Source organism: Schistocerca gregaria, chromosome 1 (genome assembly GCF_023897955.1).
Source record: "Schistocerca gregaria isolate iqSchGreg1 chromosome 1, iqSchGreg1.2, whole genome shotgun sequence".
Classification (NCBI taxonomy): Eukaryota; Metazoa; Arthropoda; class Insecta; order Orthoptera; family Acrididae; genus Schistocerca; species Schistocerca gregaria.
In genome coordinates, this window is record NC_064920.1 from 746,452,223 (window position 1) to 746,476,807 (window position 24,585).

General features: G+C 42.0%; 1 protein-coding gene across 1 annotated transcript in view; it reads right to left on the reverse strand.

Moving 5' to 3' along the window:
- The window catches only part of LOC126272408 (chymotrypsin-1-like), a 108,500-nt gene extending 96,850 nt beyond the window's left edge, over window positions 1-11,650 (reverse strand). Inside the window, exons 1-2 of the mRNA XM_049975281.1 lie at window positions 11,602-11,650; window positions 9,599-9,755 (exon numbers count right to left, since the gene is read on the reverse strand). Coding sequence (XP_049831238.1) covers window positions 9,599-9,755; window positions 11,602-11,650 — 206 coding nt within the window. The remainder of the gene's footprint in view (window positions 1-9,598; window positions 9,756-11,601) is intronic.
- Window positions 11,651-24,585: the final 12,935 nt, after the last annotated feature.

Sequence of the window (24,585 nt, forward strand, 5' to 3'; positions counted from 1 at the left end):
ACATATTCTGAGGTATCGCGGGTTCACCGATTTAGTATTGGAATGCAACGTAGAGGGTAAAAATCGGACACTAAGAGATGAATAAACTAAGCAGATTCAGAAGGATGTAGCTTGAAGTAGGTACTGGGAGATGAATCAGGTTGCACAGGATACAGTAGCATGGAGAGCTGCATCAAACCAGTCCCAGGATTTAAGACCATAACAACAACAACAACAACTTTTGCAGGCCGAGTGTGGGCAGTATTATACTATGGGAGGGAAACCTATTCGTTAAGTTAATACGTAAATGTGAAGCCGATCTACGCTGGAATAAAAGTAGTTTCAATGCTGGCCACAAGATGCAGATCTGGCACTTTGTAAGAAAGAGAGACGGACAGAAAGGTTTCCATGTTGTTGTTGTTGTGGTCTTCAGTCCTGAGACAGGTTTGATGCTGCTCTCATTGCTACTCTATCTTGTGCAATCTTCATCATCTCTCAGTACCTACTGCAACCTACATCCTTCTGAATCTGCTTAATGTAGTCATCTCTTGGTCTCCCTCTACTATTTTTACCCTCCACGCTGTCCTCTAATACTAAATTGGTGATCCCTTGATGCCTCAGAACATGTTCTACCAACGGATCCCTTCTTCTGGTCAAGTTGTGCCACAAACTTCTCTTCTCTCCAATGCTATTCAATACTTCCTCATTAGTTATATGATCTACCCATCTAATCTTCAGCATTCTTCTGTAGCACCACATTCCGAATGCTTCTATTCTCTTCTTGTACAAACTAGTTATCGTCCATGTTTCACTTCCACACATGGCTACACTCCATACAAATACTTTCAGAAATGACTTCCTGACACTTAAATCTATACTCGATGTTAACAAATTTCTCTTCTTCAGAAACGCTTTCCTTGCCATTGCCATTCTACAGTTTATATCCTCTCTACTTCGACCATCATCAGTTATTTTGCTCTCCAAATAGCAAAACTCCTTTACTACTTTAAGTGTCTCATTTCCTAATCAATTCCCTTTGCATCACCCGACTTTATTCGACTACATTCCATTATCCTCGTTTTGCTTTTGTTGATGTTCATCTTATATCCTCCTTTCAAGACACTATCCATTCCGTTCAACTGCTCTTCGAAGTCTTTTGCTGTCTCTGACAGAATTACGATGTCATCGGCGAACCTCAACATTTTTGTTTCTTCTCCATGGATTTTAATACCTACTCCGAATTTTTCTTTTGTTTCCTTCACTGCTTGCTCAATATACAGATTGAATAACATTGGGGAGAGACTGCAACCCTGTCTCAATCTCTTCCCAACCACTGCTTCCCTTTCATGTCCCTCGACTCTTATAACTGCCATCTGGTTTCTGTACAAATTGTAAATAGCCTTTCGCTCCCTGTATTTTACCCCTGCTACCTCCAGGATTTGAAAGAGAGTATTCCAATCAACATTGTCAAAAGCTTTCTCTAAGTCTACAAATGCTAGAAACGTAGGTTTGCCCTTCCTTAATCTAGCTTCTAAGATAAGTCGTAGGGACAGTATTGCCTCATGTGTTCCAACATTTCTACGGAATCCAAACTGATCTTCCCCGAGGTCGGCTTCTACTAGTTTTTCCATTCGTCTGTAAAGAATTCGCGTTAGTATTTTGCAGCTGTGACTTATTAAACTGATAGTTCGGTAATTTTCACATCTGTCAACACCTGCTTTCTTTGGGATTGGAATTATTATATTCTTCTAGAAGTCTGAGGGTATTTCGCCTGTCTCATACATCTTACTCACCAGATGGTAGAGTTTTGTCAGGACTGGCTCTCCCAAAGCCGTCAGTAGTTCCAATGGAATTTTGTCTACTCCGGGGGCCTTGTTTAGACTCAGGTCTTTCAGTGCTCTGTCAAACTCTACACGCAGTATCGTATCTCCCATTTCATCTTCATCTACACCGTCTTCCATTTCCATAATATTGTCCTCAAGTACATCGCCCTTGTATAGACCCTCTATAGGCTCCTTCCACCTTTCTGCTTTCCCTTCTTTGCTTAGAACTGGGTTTCCATCTGTGCTCTTGATACAAGTGGTTCTCGTATCTCCAAAGGTCTCTTTAATTTTCCTGTAGGCAGTATTTATCTTACCCCTAGTGAGATAAGCCTCTACATCCTTACATTTGTCCTCTAGCCGTCCCTGCTTAGTTATTTTGCACTTCCTGTTGATCTCATTTTTGAGACGTCTGTATTCCTTTTTGCCTGCTTCATTTACTGCATTTTTATATTTTCTCCTTTCATCAATTAAATTCAATATTTCTTCTGTTACCCAACGATTTCTACTAGCCTTCACCTTTTTACCTACTTGATGCTTTGCTGCCTTCACTACTTCATCCCTCATAGCTATCCATTCTTCTTCTACCGTCTTTCTTTCCCCCATTCCTGTCAATTGCTCCCTTATGCTCTCCCTGAAACTCCACCCCAGCCCCTGGAAATGTCTTACAATATAAAACCTGGTTCCTAAATCTCTGTCTTACCATTATACACTCCTGGAAATGGAAAAAAGAACATATTGACACCGGTGTGTCAGACCCACCATACTTGCTCCGGACACTGCGAGAGGGCTGTACAAGCAATGATCACACACACGGCACAGCGGACACACTGTAAGTAGGCTGATTAGGTTTTTTTTTATTTGTAACGCCATGTAGCGCTCTGTATGAAGATCACTGGCTGTGCTGTGTGCAGTCTGTGGCTGGTTGGCATTGTTGTAATACTCGCCATTGTAGTGTTGGGCAGCTGGATGTTAACAGCGCGTACCGTTGCGCAGTTGGAGGTGAGCCGCCAGCAGTGGTGGACGTGGGGAGAGAGATGGCGGAGTTTTGTAATTTGTAAGACTGGATGTCATGAACTATCATATATTTTTTGACTATTAAGGTAAATACACTGTTTGTTCTCTATTAAAACCTTTCATTTGCTAACTATACCTATCAGTAGTTAGTGCCTTCCGTAGTTAGAATCTTTTATTTAGCTGGCGGTAGTGGTGCTCGCTGTATTGCAGTAGTTCGAGTAACGAAGATTTTTTCTGAGGTAAGTGATTTGTGAAAGGTATAGATTAATGCTAGTCAGGGCCATTCTTTCGTAGGGATTTTTGGAAGTCAGATTGCGTTGCGCTAAAGATATTGTGTGTCAGTTTAAGCACAGTCTAGTAAAAATTTTTCTAAGGGGACGTTTCAACACCGCTAACCGCGGTGTTGGCCGTCGAATGGCGCTACCTGCGCAGCATTTGTGCACCGCCGCCGTCAGTGTCAGCCAGTTTGCCGTGGCATACGGAGCTCCATCGCAGTCTTTAACACTGGTAGCATGCCGCGACAGCGTGGACGTGAACCGTATGTGCACTTGACGGACTTTGAGCGAGGGCGTATAGTGGGCATGCGGGAGGCCGGGTGGACGTACCGCCGAATTGCTCAACACGTGGGGCGTGAGGTCTCCATAGTACATCGATGTTGTCGCCAGTGGTCGGCGGAAGGTGCACGTGCCCGTCGACCTGGGACCGGACCGCAGCGACGCACGGATGCATGCCAAGACCGTAGGATCCTACTCATTGCCGTAGGGGACCGCACCGCCACTTCCCAACAAATTAGGGACGCTGTTGCTCCTGGGGTATCGGCGAGGACCATTCGCAACCGTCTCCATGAAGCTGTGCTACGGTCCCGCACACCGTTAGGCCGTCTTCCGCTCACGCCACAACATCGTGCAGCCCGCCTCCAGTGGTGTCGCGACAGGCGTGAATGGAGGGACGAATGGAGACTTGTCGTCTTCAGCGATGAGAGTCGCTTCTACCTCGGTGCCAATGATGGTCGTATGCGTGTTGGCGCCGTGCAGATGAGCGCCACAATCAGGACTGCATACGACCGAGGCACACAGGGCCAACACCCGGCGTCATGGTGTGGGGAGCGATCTCCTACACTGACCGTACACCTCTGGTGATCGTCGAGGGGACACTGAATAGTGCACGGTACATCCAGACCGTCATCGAACCCATCGTTCTACCATTCCTAGACCGGCAAGGGAACTTGCTGTTCCAACAGGACAATGCACGTCCGCATGTATCCCGTGCCACCCAACGTGCTCTAGAAGGTGTAAGTCAACTACCCTGGCCAGCAAGATCTCCGGATCTGTCCCCCATTGAGCATGTTTGGGACTGGATGAAGTGTCGTCTCACGCGGTCTGCACGTCCAGCACGAACGCTGGTCCATCTGAGGCGCCAGGTGGAAATGGCATGGCAAGCCGTTCCACAGGACTACATCCAGCATCTCTACGATCGTCTCCATGGGAGAATAGCAGCCTGCATTGCTGCGAAAGGTGGATATACACTGTACTAGTGCCGACATTGTGCATGCTCTGTTGCCTGTGTCTATGTGCCTGTGGTTCTGTCAGTGTGATCATGGGATGTATCTGACCCCAGGAATGTGTCAATAAAGTTTCCCCTTGCTGGGACAATGAATTCACGGTGTTCTTATATCAGTTTCCAGGAGTGTATAATCTATCTGAAACCTGTCAGTATCTCCAGGCTTCTTCCATCTATACAGCCTTCTTTTACGGTTCTTGAACCAAGTGTTAGCTATGATTAAGTTGTGCTCTGTGCAAAATTCTACCAGGCGGCTTCCTCTTTCATTTCTTTGCCCCAGTCCATATTCACCTACTACGTTTCCTTCTCTCCCTTTTCCTACAACCGAATTCCAGTCACCGATGACTATTAAATTTTCGTCACCCTTCATTATCTGAATAATTTCTTTTATTTGGTCCTACATTTCTTCAATTTCTTCGTCATCTGCAGAGCTAGTTGGCATATAAACTTGTACTACTGTAGTAGGTGTGGGCTTTGTATCTATCTTGGCCACAATAATGCGTTCACTATGCTGTATGTAGTAGCTTACCCGCATTCCTATTTTCCTATTCATTATTAAACCTACTCCTGCATTACCCCTATTTGATTTTGTTTTTATAACCCTGTAGTCACCTGACCATAAGTTTTGTTCCTCCTGCCACCGAACTTCACTAATTCCCACTATGTGTAACTTTAACCTATCCATTTCCCTTCTTAAATTTTCTAACCTACCTGCCCGTTTAAGGGATCTCACATTCCACGCTCCGATCCGTAGAACGCCAGTTTTCTTTCTCCTGATAACGACATCCTCTTGAGTAGTCCCCGCCCGGAGATCCGAATGGGTGACTATTTTACCTCTGGAATATTTTACCCAAGAGGACGCCATCATCCTTTAATCATACAGTAGAGCTGCATGCCCTCGGGAAAGATTACGGCCGTTGTTTCCCCTTGCTTTCAGCCGTTCGCAGTACCAGCACAGCAAGGCCGTTTTGGTTATTATTACAAGGCCAGATCAGTCAATCATCCAGACTGTTGCCCTGCAACTACTGAAAAGGCTGCTGCCTCTCTTCAGGAACCACACGTTTGTCTGGCCTCTCAACAGATACCCCTCCATTGTGGTTGCACCTACGGTACGGCTATCTGTATCGCTGAGGCACGCAAGCCTCCCCACCAACGGCAAGGTCCATGGTTCATGGGGGGAGGTGTGTTACCATAAGTAATGTATTAGTAACGGCATGTGGGTAGAAAAGTGCAAACACGTGGGAAAGGCATAAGGTCGATTTTATTAATCGCCGCTTACGCAATTTGTTCAGTATGAGCACCGGAGACGTCGACGAAATGGTGCATCAGTAAAACGACCCTTTCAACAGTCGCTCGCGGCAGTTTCGGTGGAACCTGAGCAACATGTTCCTACACTGAAGCGGCAAAGAAACTCATATAAGCATGTATATTCAAATAAAAAGTTATGTTAACAGGCAGGATATGGCGCTGCGGTCGTAATGCCTATTTAGGCCACAAGTGTCTGGAGCAATTGGTAGATTGGTTAGTGCTACTACAATGGCAGGCTATCAAGATTGAAGTGGGTTATAGACGGTGAATAAGGGATGGAACAGCATCTCCTAGGTAGCGATGAAGTGGGGATTTTCCGGTACGACCATCTGACGAGTGAACGATGAATATGAGGAATCCGGTAAAACATCAAACCTCCGACATCGCTGCGGCCGGAAAAAGATGCTGCTAGAAAGGGACCAGCGACGACTGAAGAGAACCGTTCAGCGTGACAGAAAACCAACCTTTCCGCAAATTGTTGCAGATTTCAGTGCTGGGCCATCAACAAGTGTCACCGTGTGAACCGTTCAACAAAACATCACAGATATATCATAGATATGAGCTTTCGGAGCCGATGGGCCACTCGTGACTTGGTGACTACACTGCACCAAGCTTTACTCCTCGCCTGGCCCGCTCAACTTCGATGTTGAACTGTTGATGGCTGGAAATATGTTGCCTGGTCGGACGAGTCTCGTTTCAAATTGTATCTAGCGGATGGATATGTACGGGTATGGAGACAACCGCATAAATCAGTGGGCGCTGCATGTCAGCAGGGAACTGTTGAAACTGGTGGAGTCTCTGTAATGGCGTGAGATCTGTGCAGTTGGAGTGATAGGGGACCGCTGATACGTCTACGTACGATTCTGGCATGTGATACGTACTTAAGCATTCTGTCTGACCATCTGCATCCATTCATGTCCACTGTGCATTCCGATGGACTTGGACAATTGCAGCAGGACAATGCGAAAACACAAGCGTCCAGAATAGCTACAGAGTGGCTCGAAGAGCACTCTACTGACATTAAACACTTCCGCTGGCCACCGAACTCCCCAGACATGAACATTACTGAGCACATGTGAGCTGCCTTGCTAAGTGCTGTTCAGGATTTATGGCGTCAATTCCCTCGAGCACTGCTTCAGACGTTATTCGAGTGCATGGGACGTCTTGTTGCGGCACTTCTGCGTCCTCACGGGGGCCTACACGATATCAGGAGGTGTACCAGTTTGCTTGGCTCTTCAGTGTATGTGCTGACCTTCTGTCAGGTAGAGACCGAACATGCCCCTGGTAAACCTGTTCTTTTAGATATACCCGGAGCCAAGACTCACATGGATCCAGATCAGATAATCTTGCAGCCCATGCATGTGGAAAACCTCTGGAGATAACAAGTTCGTGGAAGATTGCATGAAGCAGATGTGTCACTGGGCAAGCGATGTGAGATGTCTCCCCATCTTGCATGAAGACAGTTGTCTCCTATTCCAAAGCAGGAATCACATGCGGTACGAGGAGGTCTCGAACACATGCAAACGTCGCGGTACAACTGGAAGGCCCTTTCAGTGTATTCTCTTTAAAGAAGAACCGACCAAGAACAAAGGTTCTTGTGAATCAGTCGAAAGAGGCGAGTGCAGTGGACCTCCGTGCACAAGAAACACTTGAACACTACCCCAAATTCGGCAGTTCTGTGTACTGACTGCGCCCTGTAATGTAAAATGCGCCTCATCACTCCACAGAGTATTGCCCGGCCAAGTGTCATCAACTTCGATGTGTACCAGAAACAGAAGAGCAAACACAGAACATCGCAACACATCATGAGGTTTCAGTTGCGCACCCTCTGGATTTTGTACCCGTACCAGTGCACAGTAGACCACAAAACTTTCCATTCTGTTGACCGTGGGACAGCCAATTCTGGTGACCCTTCACGAGCACTACTACTATCCAGGGCACGTGCTGCATGTTGTTACAGCAATAGCAGTCAATAACTTCCACCGCAATATGACGTCTTTCTCTTTCAGGTGCCACACCAAACTCACCTGCGTTTTTGAATTTCATCATCTTTTTTATAACATTTAATGATATTGGACTTCCCCTGTGACAGTTCAGTCAGCGATAGTTTCTCAATGCTGCATTATAATTGCTGCTGTACACAGAAAACAGCTGCAGCAACGAATCACGGTCGGTCTTCTCATATGGACATGACATCACTCACTTTATGGCTTGTCAAATGACAGCGTTGATGTCACACCGTCATAAAAACTCCGTACAGTGCCAGATTTGTCTAATTTTTTCACAGTGTAAATCTGTTTCCCTTCATGCACTAACATATCCATCAAGTTTCGCTGCCAAACGATAATTGCAGCACACACTGGACCTCTGTGAGTAGTTGCACTTCAATCGTAATTACGCAGTACAACGGTTGCTTCCCAGAATGCGGCCAATGTAAACCAGAGATAATTGTGTTTTGTGCTCAGTGGTATGCCATACCACTATGCTAGTTGCTGGGTTTGTATGATGATGACGAATGCAGTTCTCGCAGCTTCTATGTACACAAGTCCATCATGACTTTGATACAGAACCTGGATGTAGTGTCATATCTATGTCAAATGCTGTCGTTGGACGCACCATTGTCGGCGCAACTTTCTCGACGGAAGCTGTGTTGGGTTGGGTTGTTTGGGGGAGAAGACCAGACAGCGAGTCATCGGTCTCATCAGATAAGGGAAGGATCGGGAAGGATGTCGGCCGTGCCCTTTCAAACAAACCATCCCGGCATTTGCCTGGAGCGATTTAGGGAAATCTCGGAAAACGACGGATACTGCAACAATGGTTGAGCTACTGACAGTCCCTGATGTTTCTGATGTGGCCGCTCTGTACCTGTCGATACTCGCCTTGCTGCAAGCAAGTTCATTTCCTGACTCACGGTAGGTGACGTAGCTGTCGGACCCTGCCTAGCAAAGCGAATATCATGTCACATGGGAAATGCCAATGATATTCCGCATGACGTTGAATACGGCCCTCCTGAATCCACCAGGTGCGCATTTCTGTCGCACTTGTGTGGTACCGGCTATCAGGAGCTACGGAACGATAAAACAGAGCTCCACAGCGGCGACAGCCACTGTCTCTCCTTACACAAGGAATTGCATAGTCATCTTTCAAACAATCAGAATACTAAACCCACTGCTTATTCTTTCCTCGTAGAGTGAATGTAAATGGCATTACGTCTTAAGGTATATTGATAATTTTTACTTATGGACCGACTGACAGCAACTGAATAAAACAAAATTTTAGCAGCATACGCGTTTCGCCTTCATTTTCTGCAAGGCATCATCAATGGCAGATTGCGTATTTCGCTTCTGTTGAATTTTTGGTATTGTACTTCTTCTTATGAATGCCAATTTGTGGTTTTTTCCCTCGTTCCATAGCACTATGAACTGAACGCTTGTTTCAATGCAATGTTTAATATGTAAGAAATTGTCAACGCAACCTGCCACTGATGATGCCTTGCAGAAAATAAAGGCGAAACGCGTACGGCACTAAAATTGTGTTTTATTCAGTTGCTGTCAGACCGTCAATAAGAAAAAATTTACAATATACCGTAATATTACACGCAAATGAGGAAGACAGTACTACAAAAGATGAAGATGGCATTACGTCTATTTACTTTGTACGAATGCGTTGAGATTCTACTAGTTTTCATATCCAGGGATGTGGCTTACTTCACACCAATTTGACGTTTCTTACAATATTATTCATGATCATATAATTTTAATAGTCACCAGCATGTATCTGACACTGGAAGTACATGTCTGCATGTTTGGATAAACGCCTCTAAGAAACCTAGGAAATTTTCTACTACTGAGTCATCTCACTGCTGCTCTCCACCTGTTTGTTGTACACGTTTGTCAGCGGCCCTTTAGCCCTACCTGGCTATGACGCAGTGTGCGGCGGTGACCAGCCAGCGCTCGTTCAGCACGTTGGCGCCGCAGTAGTGGCTGCCGTTCACGTGCAGCGACGACAGCGCCGGGAACTCGTGGTCCGCCGCCGGTTTGCCGTTCACGATCCGACTCTCGTGTCCAGACACTGCAACAACAGGCCGGAGTATCAGTGCAGGCTGGGAGACGTTTCTGTGACTAAGTCACCCTGTTTCCTTCCTTTGGATTTTTTCTGATTTCCATTCTGGTGCTGGACGCCAGTATTTCTTCGCTATGAGCATGACTCAGATACGGGGTGTGGTGTGTCGAGTCATAAATCTTCTATGACGCAGATTTTTATCGACCTAAAAAAAAGACTCCACTCTGAATATTCGGTGATACGTGTAACAGGATACCAGTACTGTTTGTCATAATACCAACCAATAAACATGGTATCTACTAATCAGGAGAGTAGAATGCCTCTAATAAAGTGAGTATAGTTGTCTTTCCAAGCACTAGATACTCTGTAGTACTAATGGTGGCTTGGGTCCTCATATGTTCTTCGGGAACACGTTTTTTATGTTAGCTGCCATATCACATTTATATTACAACCTATTATCTTGTAGTAATAAAGTCATGTAATACTAAATCACTGGTTGGTAAAAGGTTTTGGGAGATTATAACAGTAATGTTAAAGACTCTAACAGCTGCGAGATACCACAAAATCATAAATCTGGTCCAGAAAGACCTTTCAGAAAAGAAACGCTCATTACAGGAAGAGTGGCTTCAACATCAGATTCCTTCGTATACACAAATGATTGCTTAGCCTCATTATGGACTCAGTCACGGTCATTATTCTGTTCGGTTACTTACACACCAAATAGTAACTGTTCACAATTTCATTATTGCAACTGTTTAGTCTTCAGGTGTACACCCGTGGACAAAACGAGCGAGACCTCTCGCCTTTTCGTTATGCTGATCCGCACAGCTTTAAAGTCTGCTACACAGCATAACAGGCAAGGCGACGAAGTGCTACCAACATACTATGTACAGGCGTGAAAGTGAAGAACTATCCGAATTTTGTCGGACTGTTTTCAATCATGTGTAAGACTATAATGTTGATAAGTGTGTTAAACGCAACACGTAAATATAAGATATAAATGAAAGAAGAAACGCTAATTAGTGTGATCTGTACTAATAAAAATGAATTTCAGCTTATCGATATAACATACTGTTTTAGTAAGACGAAGTACCCCAGATCGTTACGAATTAGGAAAATGTTACGCGCATTCGGCCGCGAAACGGTCTGTGTCAAAGTTCGGACCGGTCATACTGGATTACCGTTGTTCACCTACCATGAAAGTGTGCAAATTTAGCAATGCGTGAAGATTCATAACGAAATTCAATTAGAAGTCATTCAGTGCCACACTTAAGTCAATTCAGTTATTGACGGAAGCGGAAAAAGTAGGCAGTAACAAGTATGAAAGTTTCGTATTGACATCCAAAGGGCGCCGGTACAGAATAAAGGTAACAATAAAACGTATTGGGGGTGCGAGAATTTCTTAAAATTGCTTTAGTGATATATCTGGCCTCCATCGAGATTAGAACCGAAAACAAACCAGACCTCCCTTGCAGCAGCAAACACCTTTCACTACATTAGCAGACAACTCAGGCAAGCAGTCCTCTATTATTACCCCAGACATGAATAAGCCGGCAATTTCGTGATGAAAATGGCAAAATGGTGCAGTTTCCGTTGCGTAGAGCTTTCTGGACTGAAAACAGTCTAACAAAGTTCGGATAGTTTTTCAATTTCACGCCTGTGCGTGATATGTTGGTAGCACTTGGTCGCCTTGCCTGTTATGCTGTGTAGCAGACTTTAAAGCTGTGCGGATCAGCATAACGAAAAGACGAGGGGTCTCGCTCGTTTTGTCCACGACTGTACAAGCATTGAGAGATGCAACTAGTCTAAGTAGGTATGTGTATAGTGCCGCGATAAACATAGAAAGCCAAGTTACCTAAAGCTGTAGCCCCAAAGAGGCAGTAGACCACCAGCAAGTTCCTCATGTTTGTGAAATCCATTGACTGCATCAGTGTCTCCAGCGGTTTCAATTTATATTTGGCAACTACCGCGTTGCTTGGCACTTAACAGATCAAATTTATTAATTTACTCGTAACCTTACTGATAAAATACGTTACTGCGATCACATTTTTGATCCCTATCTCTTACTGCGTATGTCACCTAACTTTTTATAGCAGCATCTAAGAGCTATCATTGGAATAGTCTACAGAAGACAGTAATATACTCTTCACAGTATTCCCCCATATCAGCTTGAACTGCGATACAGTTACCTTCGACTGTTGTCTGATTTTTTGAGAACTTAATTAGATACCTGGTACTGAAATTCAGGATAACAATAAAGATTTTACTTTCACAGGAAGCTGGCTATGAGTTCTGGCAATAACGCAAGTACGAAAGCGTTTAACACTTCAGACCCAAACGATTTTTATTTTACGTTATTCGGAAAATTTGTTATTTCAGACTTTTAAAAAAAATTAAGTCGTCACGAGTAGAAATGTGTGTTACGCAGGGCAGTTTTCCCACTGGGTCTCCATGCAGGGAAGAGGGGACCACTTTCTGTTCTTATAATTACTTTCTAGGTATGTTGTAGCACTGCGAACCGCCAGAGTGGCTATAGTCTGAAATATTTGTTAACAATGTTTGCATGAAATATTCTACTTGCGCAATAAGATCATCTTCATCATCAGCCAAATAAATCACTTTGTGATGTGGCCTCTCTGAGACTACGTGCAACAAAGTGTCCTAGCAACTTCATCCATTTCTACCGATCTTTAGCTTCTCGATGCCAATCAAATCCAACTGTCTTTCGTCTTTGTTCCATGTGTATGATGGTCTTCCTCTCTGTGCTCTCTGTTAACTTAGCATTTGTTTTGGTCATCTGGTATTTTTCCAAAAATAAAAATGGTTCAAATGGCTCTGAGTACTATGGGACTGAACATCTATAGTCATCAGTCCCCTAGAACTTAGAACTACTTAAACCTAACTAACCTAAGGACATCACACAACACCCAGCCATCACGAGGCAAAGAAAATCCATGACCCCGCCGGGAATGAACCCGGGAACCCGTGCGTGTGGCATTTTTCTTCGATTGACATGACTACCTCACAGCCATTTCAAAGTATATATACATACTCATTCCTTTGCGTTACTTATATCTGTTGTATGTTTGACGTCTACTACTTTCTTTCTGTGTTTCTTTGTGTAGCCCAACACTGAGCTTTCCATAGCACTTTGACCTACTGCCAGTTATTTTAAAAATGAACACATTTAATGTCCATGTCCCATAGTCATAGTAACTAATGGAAGGGCAAATTAGTCAAAATATGAACACTTTTAATGTCATGTCCAGTAGTCATACTTTGCTAATGGCACGATAAATAGGTCAATTGTGATGCTGCTAAATTCGTTTATTTCTGTTTTGTGAACACTTTCCTTATAGGCAAAGGGTATTCCTTAGGGATCCTGTCTGTTTCGAGTGACAATGATAAGGCCAGCACATGAAATAAAATGGTATCCAGATTTATTGAAGACTTTACGTATCGTAATCCACATTTAATATATATCCACTACTATCTTCTGCAACAGCCATCATCTGTGAACATTCCCATTAGATTAGTTCACGTTTGTTCACGTCTGTCTAGGGTGAACCAGAACACCACCGACAAGAATCGAAGATTTTTCAGAAGTTCTTTCGAAATATTTCAGTATAAGGGTCTCAAGATATCCGTTAGCTCGTTGAAAAGTAGGAATGTGTAATTTATTCACTTAGTTACACCAGTTGCCATAGGTATGGCTTTGCAATAAACATTATCTGCGACTGATTGCTGCCTGGTCATCCGCTACTCACAACATGGACGAAAATGTGTATTGAGTGATAGTGGCGGATGGTGATTAATGGAGGTTGTGAGGAAAAATAAAAGAACGATAGCTACAGAAGACGCTGTTAAACTGAATGTAGAACTTGCTAACCCAGTCAGCACCAAAACAACCAGAATAGAGCTCCATAAGCGAGCTGGAATTCAAAACTACTCATCTGTGATGGAAATGCCCATGACAGGAAAACGTTGTGACAAAGCTGTAAAACCCGGACTATAGAGCTATGGAATAGTGTCATTTGATTGCATGAGTTACCCTGGTCACAACTTGTGGCCGAGTTTACGCCTCAAGAGGACAGCCACATCGAGGTATTTCATAGGCGCCGTGATTGCTGTGCAAGGTCGCATTACTGCGAAGGATAATGTGCGCATTTTCTCCATCAGGTCCATCCCATGGTACAATGCTGGTTCCCCAATGGTGATGTTATCTTCCAGGGAAACCCGTCACATTTCTCGTCGTCCAGGACTGGTTCCGTGAGCACGAGGATGAACTGTTGCATTTTCCTCGGCCACCACAATCACAAGATCTCAATGTTATCGAGCCATTGTGCTTTACATTCAAGAGAGGGTTGCATTGCCGCTATCCGCCTCCACCTTTGTTACCTGAACTTGCCTATATTTTTCAGGAAGAATTATATGAGATTCCCATGGAAACCATACAGGACCTGCATTTATCCGTCACGAGAAGACTGGAAGTTGCTTTCAATGTCAGTGTGTTTCTTGAGCCATATTAAGCGTGGTAACATGCTGTGTGTTCCATGTTTCCATCTTTTTGTTCACTCCCCTCTAGTCGCAGGAACAGCTCAGCATAATGTACGCACAAGGTGTGCATCAGCCAACTCTTTATCGGTGAATCTATCATCACTGTTAACGTAAAACTAACACGCCCTAGAAACAACCCCGAGACAAAACCTGGCAGTTCTAAATGAAAGCTGAGAGCTCAGGGTAAATCGGGCATTATTGTTATGAACCACAGGTATGCAGAGGGAATGGAACAAGTGTGGTACCGAGATCCACAGCGGATACCTTAGACATTTACAAAGTTGTGCAGGTATGTTCAGTGCAGTGTTGTGTTGGTCCAGTTCCGTCACGTCACCGAGCCGTTTAACACCCGCCAAGATCGCGATGCTGCTGCTCATTTCACTGCGAACCGTAGTTTTCGAACTTAAAATATGTGGGAATCAAAGCCCCAAGGGAAGAGGTGGTTGCATTGTCGTCATTTATGCCATCGTCTCAGGTATTTTCGAGTCGATTCTGGGCTGCGATTCGTCTGAAAATGTTCTGCTCGGCCACCCACAAGAAAACCGCGTGATTCCAACGCGATCCTGACGTACACAACAGAGGTGTCAAAACAAGGGGTGAAACGTAGGGTCGTGACGACCTTGCCATTACGTGACGCGTCCACGGTGGCATTGCGCAGGGTTTTGGTAAAATTCGGTGCCAAAGTGATATTTTTAACCCACTTTACAGCTATCACGAAATTCTGGGCTGTGGCCTTTTTCTTGTACTTGTCGATACATTGTTATTTGAAGCGTGGCCGGGCCTGTTGATGATGCTGCAAGTCTCCACGCTTTTGCGTCATTAACAGAGGAAGGTTGTAGGCAACTTTGAGCCAAATTTCAAACTTACTTGTCGTAATGGGTGACAATTACAGAGTTTCGAAAAAGTGATAATTCAATTTGTTGCACAGTGTAGCTTAATTTGCATGTAAGTTTACATAACAAAAAAGTGTAATTTCATAACAATGCAAAAGCTCTGATGCCAAAAGTAAATATCGTAAACAAAACTGGGTATTTCCATAACACCACATAAGCTCTGATGTCGCAAGTGAATATCGTCAACAAAGCATAGTAACTGTCTCAACTTCATGCAAGTGTCTACGCTTCAGAGCGACTACGTTGAACCCCTTGCATGTCTGTAAACAGGTTAATTTACCTGTAATTTAACGTAAGTAACCGTGTAATTTCATAACAGCTCATAAACTATGATACCACAAGTAAATATCGTACACAAAACAGCGTTGTCTTAACTTCATGCAGTTGGTATAAGCTACGGAGCCCCCAGGGTATTGAGTTCCATCCCTTCAATATGTGTAAATAGCTTAATTTGCATGAAATTTCACGTACGGTACTAAAACAGTGCAACTTCATAACAGAGTTTAAGCTCTGATGCCAAAGTAAAAATCGCAAACAAAACAGCGTTATAGTCTCAGTTTCATGCATTTGTTCCCAAAACTCTAAGCTACAGTGGTCTGAGGTCTCAGGCATGTGTATGTAAGAACGTGTATTGCGTTAAGCTCAGGAATCTTCAAGGCGCCCTGTCACCTCATACTGCTATCTAGAGGCATGTAAACCTTGCAGTAAGAACATAGTATCAGTCCAGTTAAAAAAATTTACCAAAATGCACCTGTTAATGGCATGTGGTTCTAAATGAGTGAGTGTTGGTATAGCACTACCTTATGATTGTAACATTAGAACTCAATAACGTTCAATGTCATACTGATTTCCTTGTCAATTTCCTGGACGGGGAAAGAAATACGTGAGTCAGATGCAGATTTAAACTGTATGTTGAAGATTAAGCTGCACATTTTTAAAACCACGCCACACAAGGTAATGAAAGAATTACTCCTGTGTATAAATATATACATGTAGAAATTAGTTGAAATTTTACACAAGAATGTTTATGGAGTTCCACGACAAAGGAGGATAGGACGAGCAACTTCGATATGAAATATTTTTATTTTTGCCACTATCCATCTCATTTGCTCACAGTAGTCATGTCTTTGGGGTGACTCAATTCGTACCACCACGTCCATTTTCAAACCATACCCTTAAAAGTAAGTGTAATCATACTATCCTCCAAGGTACATATGACTAACAAGTGCTCATATTCATAGTTAGAAATCGTAATATTAGACTTGATTTGAGTATATAGCATGATTTCCTTTCATTTGAATGCATCGTTCCCTATCCTGACAAAAATGTTAAGGGAGTCTCATATGTATGATGAACTACGTGGTTGAGAATTAGGTAATTGCGTAACCTTGAAAAGAAGTCGAAACAAGATAGCCGAAATCAACACTACCCTTGTGTCGTATCTGTGTGAAGCTTCGCGCAGTATCATGGACTAATCGTTGTGTGCGTAATTTTGATTAAATTATATGAAAATTAAGATATTTGGATGTGCCAGGGTTGAAACCTAGGCATTTGGGTTCCAGAGCATAGGTATTATTGCGAAGTAACTTGTGCCAGCATGCCCTTGGTCTCTGTTGTTATTAAATGCTTTAACAGTGGAGGGAAATTGTTTAAAATCGAAAGTAGGTTACAGTAGAATGTGAACTTGGGGAGGAAGTGAAATCTCTCCTCCCACTGCTAGCAACTGTTTGTGTCACTCATTGCACAGCTAGTGGAGCGCCAAGGAAAATAAATTCACTGGGAAACATTTTCAGACGAAGACTTTCAGTTTCACTGCGTACCACAACACAGTGACTCGTGTATTGCATGTGTAAGCTTTGTAAGTAGGCTGTTTGGGTTTTCTTATTGGTAACGCCACGTAGTGCTCCGTATGAAAATCACTGGCTGTGCTGTGTGCAGTCAGTCAGTGGCTGGTTGGCATTGTTGTAATACTCGCCATTGTAGCGTTGGGCAGTTGGCTGTTAGCGGCGCATAGCGTTGCCCAGTTGGAGGTGAGCCGCCAGCAGTGGTGGATCTGGGGAGAGAGATGGCGAAGTTTTGAAATTTGTAAGAATGGATGTCATGAACTGCTATTTATATTATGACATTTGATGATATTAACGTAAATACATTGTTTGTTCTGTATTAAAAATTTTCATTTGCTAACTATGCCTATCAGTATCTAGTGCCTTCCGTGATTCGAATCTTTTATTTAGCTGGCAGTAGTGGTGCTCGCTGTATTGCAGTAGTTCGAGTAACGAAGATTTTTGTGAGGTAAGTGATTTGTGAAACATATAGGTTAATGTTAGTCAGGGCCATTCTTTTGTAGGGATTTTGAAAGTCAGATTGCGTTGTGCTAAAAATATTGTGTGTCAGTTTAAGCACAGTCTTTTATAATTTTTCCAAGGGGACCCTTAGCCAAGGATACCTCACTGGAATCTTCTGACTTTTTCTTGTAGTTTTTGTAGCCTTTGTTTTTTGCTATCGCGTAATTGTAGAGAGAATTTCCTCTGTAGTTGTAGTTTTTCATTGTTGTACAGTAAAACAGTTGTGGCATCCATGTAGGTTTGTACCAAGTATTTCGCAGCTGCGCTTGCAATTAACTAGATATTATTTTCAGTGCTACGTTAATGTGTTCTCTTATTTTTGCTCTTGAAAGTGTGCTTTTCTGTGTTATCGTGTGAAATATTGCGACAATAATGGCGTGTGAAAAACGTAATACTAGGCTCCAAAGTAAACTGACAAATAACAGTGAAGATGAAAGCAGTATGTTAGCGCCACCATGTAATGAATTAACTAATGTTTAAAGTATTAATTTGGTAATTGAGCATAGGGAAATGAAGCGGGCTGCTAATAATGGTGTAGGCAGTGAAACAATTAGTGAACAGGGAAGCATTATCGATCGGTCGGTCGGCAACAGCTCGCCTCAGGATTCCGAAATGACAGGACACAATCTTGCAAATACTGTAGATTAAGGTTTTGCGTCCTCCCCGTTTCCTCAAATAAATCAAGACACATTTTCCGCTTTTCAAAATGCGAATATTTCCGGTTCAAATGCACTGCCGAATAGCACTGAGGAACATGTTTCAGACACCAGTGCGCTGTTATTACAGTTAATGCAACAAATGGGACAAAGGCTACAAAAGTTAGACACAACGCTTGAACAAAATCAGTAACAAATGGGACAAAATCTTCAAAAGTTAGACACAATGGAACAAAATCAGAGACAAACACAGCAAAAGCTTCAAAACGTAGACACAATGGAACAAAATCTTCAAAAGTTAGACACCTTGGAATAAAATCAGAGACAAATACAGCAAAAGCTTCAAAAGTTAGACACAATGTAACAAATTCAGAGACAAACACAGCAACAATTAGAAACAATGGAACAAAATCTTCGGAAGTTAGACACCAGACTTGAACAAACACGTGAAGATTTAACTACTGAATTACATAACATTGAATCTAAATCTCAAAAAATCTGTAATGAATTAAAAACACAAATTAGTGAGCATTTTCAACCTGTTTTTTTCACGGCATGAAAATGCATTACAGAATCACGAAGGAGCCATAAAAGAACTGCAAACTATTGTTCGTGAATATCACGACACCTTGCAAGCTAAAATGGGCTCAGTTGCATCCACCGATTCGATTACGCAACTTGCAAGAACTCAGGAAAACTTAAAGGACACAGTAGATTCGATTTCAATACAAATGGACACTCTGAAAGTTGGTTCAGAAAAACACACTGAGGAAACGTGCTCACTATCGGAGAAAGTAGCCGAACTTTCGGATCAGTTCACTAATTTATCTGCAAAGGTAGATGATGATCTGAATGACACAAGACCTGTAGCCATCACTGACACAGAAGAGTATGAACAAATTATGAAATTCAAACAAAATCAGAATCAAATTATTACGCAACACCAAAGAGAAATCCGAGAAGTTCAAGATCAGCTGACACAGATAACACAAGAATTACGTATTTCCGAGGACACACCTCCAACACGGGAAGAGGAACTTAGAAATACGGAAAAGCCACAAAATAATAACACAAGGCACTTCGAAAATTATGAAAGAAATTGGCAAGGTACACCGAATTTTGAGATGTAACATCCGAAACGACGTAACAATGACCGACATGCGACTCACCGACATGATAATTTTAACTATAAGCTGTTCATTCCTGCCTGTAAATTCTGAACATTTAAGAATTCTGGCAACGACTTTCATCCACAAGCGGGGCTCCATCTATTCTCTCATTGTTTTCCTCCCAACTGGTCATTAGAGCACAAATGAGAATTTATGTGTGGCTACTTGGAGAATGAACCAGCTGTAAGAATGCGATCGGTCATTCACGATTGTCACAGTGAAGGAGAATTTTATCATGCTTTCCTCTCAGCATATTGGTCTCAAGCTACACAAGACCGAGTAAAACATAGTATCATAATGATTAAACATTCGAACAATCTGCATTTTCCAGTCTTGTGAAATATTTCGAAGACATGTTACATAAGAATCAGTGTCTTTCGAACCCATACAGCCCCTCAGAGCTCATCCGCATTTGCTTAATCAAATTACCCGAACATTTACGGCAGATTATTTTAGCAGGACGATGCAAAGACGACATTGAAGCTTTTCAGGGGCTGTTACAAGAACTGGAAATTGACACTGACAATCGCGGAACGCGAAAACAGGAGCACAACAATTGCAATGACAGAAATAATACACGACATGGCTATTCGTACAACGTAAATCGTGACCAAAACAGACACCACCCGTGTGACAACCGTTGGCAGAGTAGTAATTATTACAGGGAAAGATCACCTCTCCGCGGTAATGACTATCACAGAGACAATCAGAGAAATAGACAATATGGAAACCAAAATAATTATTATCAAGGGAGACAGAATAACTTAAGACGCAACAGTCCAGCACGCAGTTACGATTCAGGGAGAAATTCTCCACCACGTGACCGACAAGAAAGAAACTATGGAATCTACCGACATGACGACACACGATATGATCGTAACGACAGACCTGAATTGCAGCAGAACTGGCGGGATTCAAACAGAGCAGGGCCCTCTCGACAAGGTGAATTTGTAGAAGTTAGGTCTCCAAATCCCAATAACGACGCGCGCCAACAAAGACACAATAGGCAATGACTCATACCGCTGGCAGCCACAGAACGTACGCATGAAACTGACGACGCAGCTGCCGTAGCTAGTAATTACGTAAAAATGGAAGACATTAGGGACATCTTACTCCAGGAACACGACGTAGAACATAACAGCATTGCATATCCTGTGATTCACATTACTGTAAATGACGTAAAATTTACGGCAGTACTTGACTCAGGCAGTCCCATTTCAGTAATTAGTGAAACAGCTTTTAGCACATGCAACAAATAAAATGATTGCCCCACACTTCCGTTACGCAAGATTAAATTACAAGGTGCAGTCATTGGAAAAAGTGTAGATGTACGCCAACAAACCAACTTAGAATTCTTTTGTCAAAGCCACAGCTTCTCTATGAATTTTCTTATTGTTCCATTATTGTCGACGGAAATTATACTGGGAGTAGACTTTTTGAATGAATACCAAGCAATCTTAAACTTTCACGATGCTGAAATAAGTTTAGAGAAAGAATGTAAGTCAATAGGTTTGAGATTTGAAGATTGGCTCTCAAACCATGACGAGGAAATTAATCGGCTTTACCTTCTGTTAGACAACAGTTCGGAATTTTCTATGGAACTAGACAATAACAATCACTCTGCAAGTACTGACAGGGATGATATCGACGGCACATTTGAAACTAATGAGTTAATTCAGAATAAAATTCAAACAATTGAGAATTGTAATGACACTGATAGGCAGGACCTTTTTCAGATTTTACAAGCACATTCCACAGTTTTTACCTACAAAACAGGAACAATCAAGGGATTTCAGTAACAATTTCGTGTTCGTGAGCATACTAAATTTTGTGTTAGACCATACGTAATTCCAGCACATTATAGGGACCGTGTTAGAACAGAAATACAATCTGTGCTTGACGAGGGCATTATTGAGCCTGCAGTAAGCTCTTACAACATTCCATTACATGTTGTTGAGAAGAAAAATGGATCGATCAGGCTTGTCTTCGATTCGAGACAAATCAATACTATCATTATTCCTGAAACAGACAGGCCGCAAACGTTGGAAGAACTTCTTCAAAATTTTAATGGTGTAAAAGTGTTGTTTTCCATTGATCTCAGATCCAGCTTTTATCAGATCGAACTTCATCCAGAATGTAGAAAATACACAGCTTTCCTTTGTTTCGGCGTTTGTTATCAGTTTCGGAAACTTCCTTTTGGTTTGAACATTTCTTCGACAGCATTCATTCGCGGGCTAAATTCCGTATTACCTGAGACCTTAAAACGACACATCACCTTATATGTGGACGATATTCTGATAGCAGAGGCCTCATGGGAACAACATAATCGCATCCTCAACAGCGTATTACATATTTTTGCAGAATCTGGAATTACAGTTAACTTGGGAAAGTCTGAATTCGGTAGGACAAAAGTGAAGTTTTTGGGACATATTATTTCTTCTGAAGGCATTCAGCCAGATCCTGAAAAGTTAGAAGCAGTCAGAGCCATTCCAGTTCCATCCACAAAAAAACAAGTCCGCAGTTTTCTAGGTCTCGTAAATTTTTACCGTCGTTTTCTGAATATGCAAATTCTAGTTACACCAAAACTTTGTTCTCTCACTGGCAAAAATACTATTTGGAACTGGGACGAACAAGCACAGTTGGAATACAATTCTTTGAAAGAATCGCTACTTAACGTGCCAATACTAGCTCATCCAGATCTGTCACAAGATTTCTGCCTTAGCACGGATTCTTCTAAAGTCGGTCTTGGTGCCCATTTATTTCAGAAGCCACAGAAAATGACACTACCATTCAGAAAACCGTTGCTTTTGCTGGCCGAGTGCTAACAAAATCTGAAAAATTTATTCCGTTACTGAATTAGAAGCTTTAGCTATCGTTTGGGCGTTTAACAAATTCCGTTTCTTTCTTTATGGTAAGCACGTGAAAGTATACAGTGATCATCGTGCATTACAATTTCTTATGTCTTCAAAATTAAATCATGACAGGTTAAAACGTTGGGCATTGTTTATGCAAGAATTCCACTTCACAATAGTCTACATTCCCGGCAAGGAGAACATTGTTGCGGACGCACTGTCACGCGCACCGGCTGGGCTTGAGGAAAGTAACACAGAAAGCAACCTCGAGAAAAATTTCAGTATTCTTTACATTCAGAAAGTCGCCTTTGAAAACTTCATCACCACATCTTTAAAGGACATTGCTCATGAACAACATAATGATCCGATTTGGAAAGACATCAGAAGTAAATGGCATGGAAAGACAGACACACAGATTCGGCATTATTATCTGGTTAGAAACAACATACTGTTCAAACGCTGCACTGTTGATGACAAGCTATGGGTACTTTGCATTCCAGACGACTTCGTTAATAAGCTCATTTGGTACATTCGTTTTAGCTATGTACATTTTGGTCCACGAAAATGTTATCATATTCTTGTTATTTTAACAATATGGAAAAGAGAATTCGAAGAGTCTTGTCTATTTGTAAACTTTGTCAAAAGGCGAAACCATCTACTGTCTCGCATTGTGCTCCATTGTTTCCTATCATTCCTTCTAAATTAAAAGAATTTCCTCCTGTTGATCTCTTGGGTCTGCTTGCCAGAACATCTAATGGATTTTCATATGTTCTGGTCGCTGTTGAACTTACTTCAAAATTTGTTTCTTTCACTCCGTTAGGTAAAGCCAATGGACGGTCTGTATCCAACGCCTTTGTTAAAAATTTCTTACGTGAAGTTGGACACGTTAGTAAAGTAATTTCAGATAACGGACCGCAATTCAGATCTGCTGTTTGGTCACGCATGCTTCGTAACCATAAAATCAAATCTGTTTTTATTTCATTGTACTCACCACATTGTAACCCGTCTGAACGGATTATGAAAGAAATTAATAAGCTTTGCAGACTTTATTCTCACAGAAAGCATCAGCATTGGGACAGATATTTACACTTATTTCAAAACGTGCTGAATGAAATGCCTCATGACTCCACTGCTTTACCATCTTTTCTTGTACTGAAGAATAAAGAACCACCGCACAGAAGCAGAGAGCTTGTACCTTTTCCGAATACATGTAAACTTCGACACAAACACATAATTGATTTGTCTATTAAAAATATAAATTCTGCTGCAGACAAAAGGAGAAAATTACATGGTAAAGCAAATGCAAAGAAATTATATATTGGTCAGAAAGTTCTCATTAAAGCTCATTCATTGTCACATAAGAAGAAACAATTGAGTCACAAATTCCTTCTAGTTTACAATGGATCTTATAGAATCCGACGTATACCACATGATAATTGCGTTGAAGTTGAAACTCTGCGTACTAGGAAGAGTAAAGGTTTACACCACATTTCACATGTAAAACCGTTTATTGAAAGTTAATCTGCTTTTTAACTTTGTCTTTGCCATAAAACATTTCACTTCACATTTATAGTATGCTTTGTCACACTGAGAAACTGTTAACATGCAACAATGTTTTGAAGTTAACTATCCAGTCTAGAACCTAGGGAACATTTTAAACAGAAATTACGAATGCATTGTTATAGTGAACAGACGACACAGTGTTGTTATTTGTGCATTCTTGCTTGTTAGTTGCACGATTGCTTAGTACATATACTGGTAATGAGATGTTAATGCAACATTTTGGTTTAGTTGAAAAGACATTCTTTATTTGAAGTACTTTCTGTGAGATTAAAGATGACTTAGCATTTGGTTTCTTTGATAGCTACACGATTATATCACGATGCTACTAATGTGTGACACAATTTACATTGTGCTTTTGCGGTGTATCTGTTTTATACAACTTTGTGGTATAGCTACAATGAGACAGCCTTTTCTGTAGCACAACAAACGTTACAGTACAGTACTTACTTCGTCATGGCAATAAGCATAGGAACTACGATATCTATACGCAAAGTTGAAACGTCCCCTTGGAAAAATTTATACACGACTGTGCTTAAACTGACACACAATATTTTTAGCGCAACGCAATCTGACTTTCAAAAATCCCTACGAAAGAATGGCCCTGACTAACATTAACCTATACGTTTCACAAATCACTTACCTCACAAAAATCTTCGTTACTCAAGCTACTGCAATACAGCGAGCGCCACTACTGCCAGCTAAATAAAAGATTCAAACTACTGAAGGCACTAACTACTGATAGGCATAGTTAGCAAATGAAAGAATTTAATACAGAACAAACAATGTATTTACCTCACTAGTCAT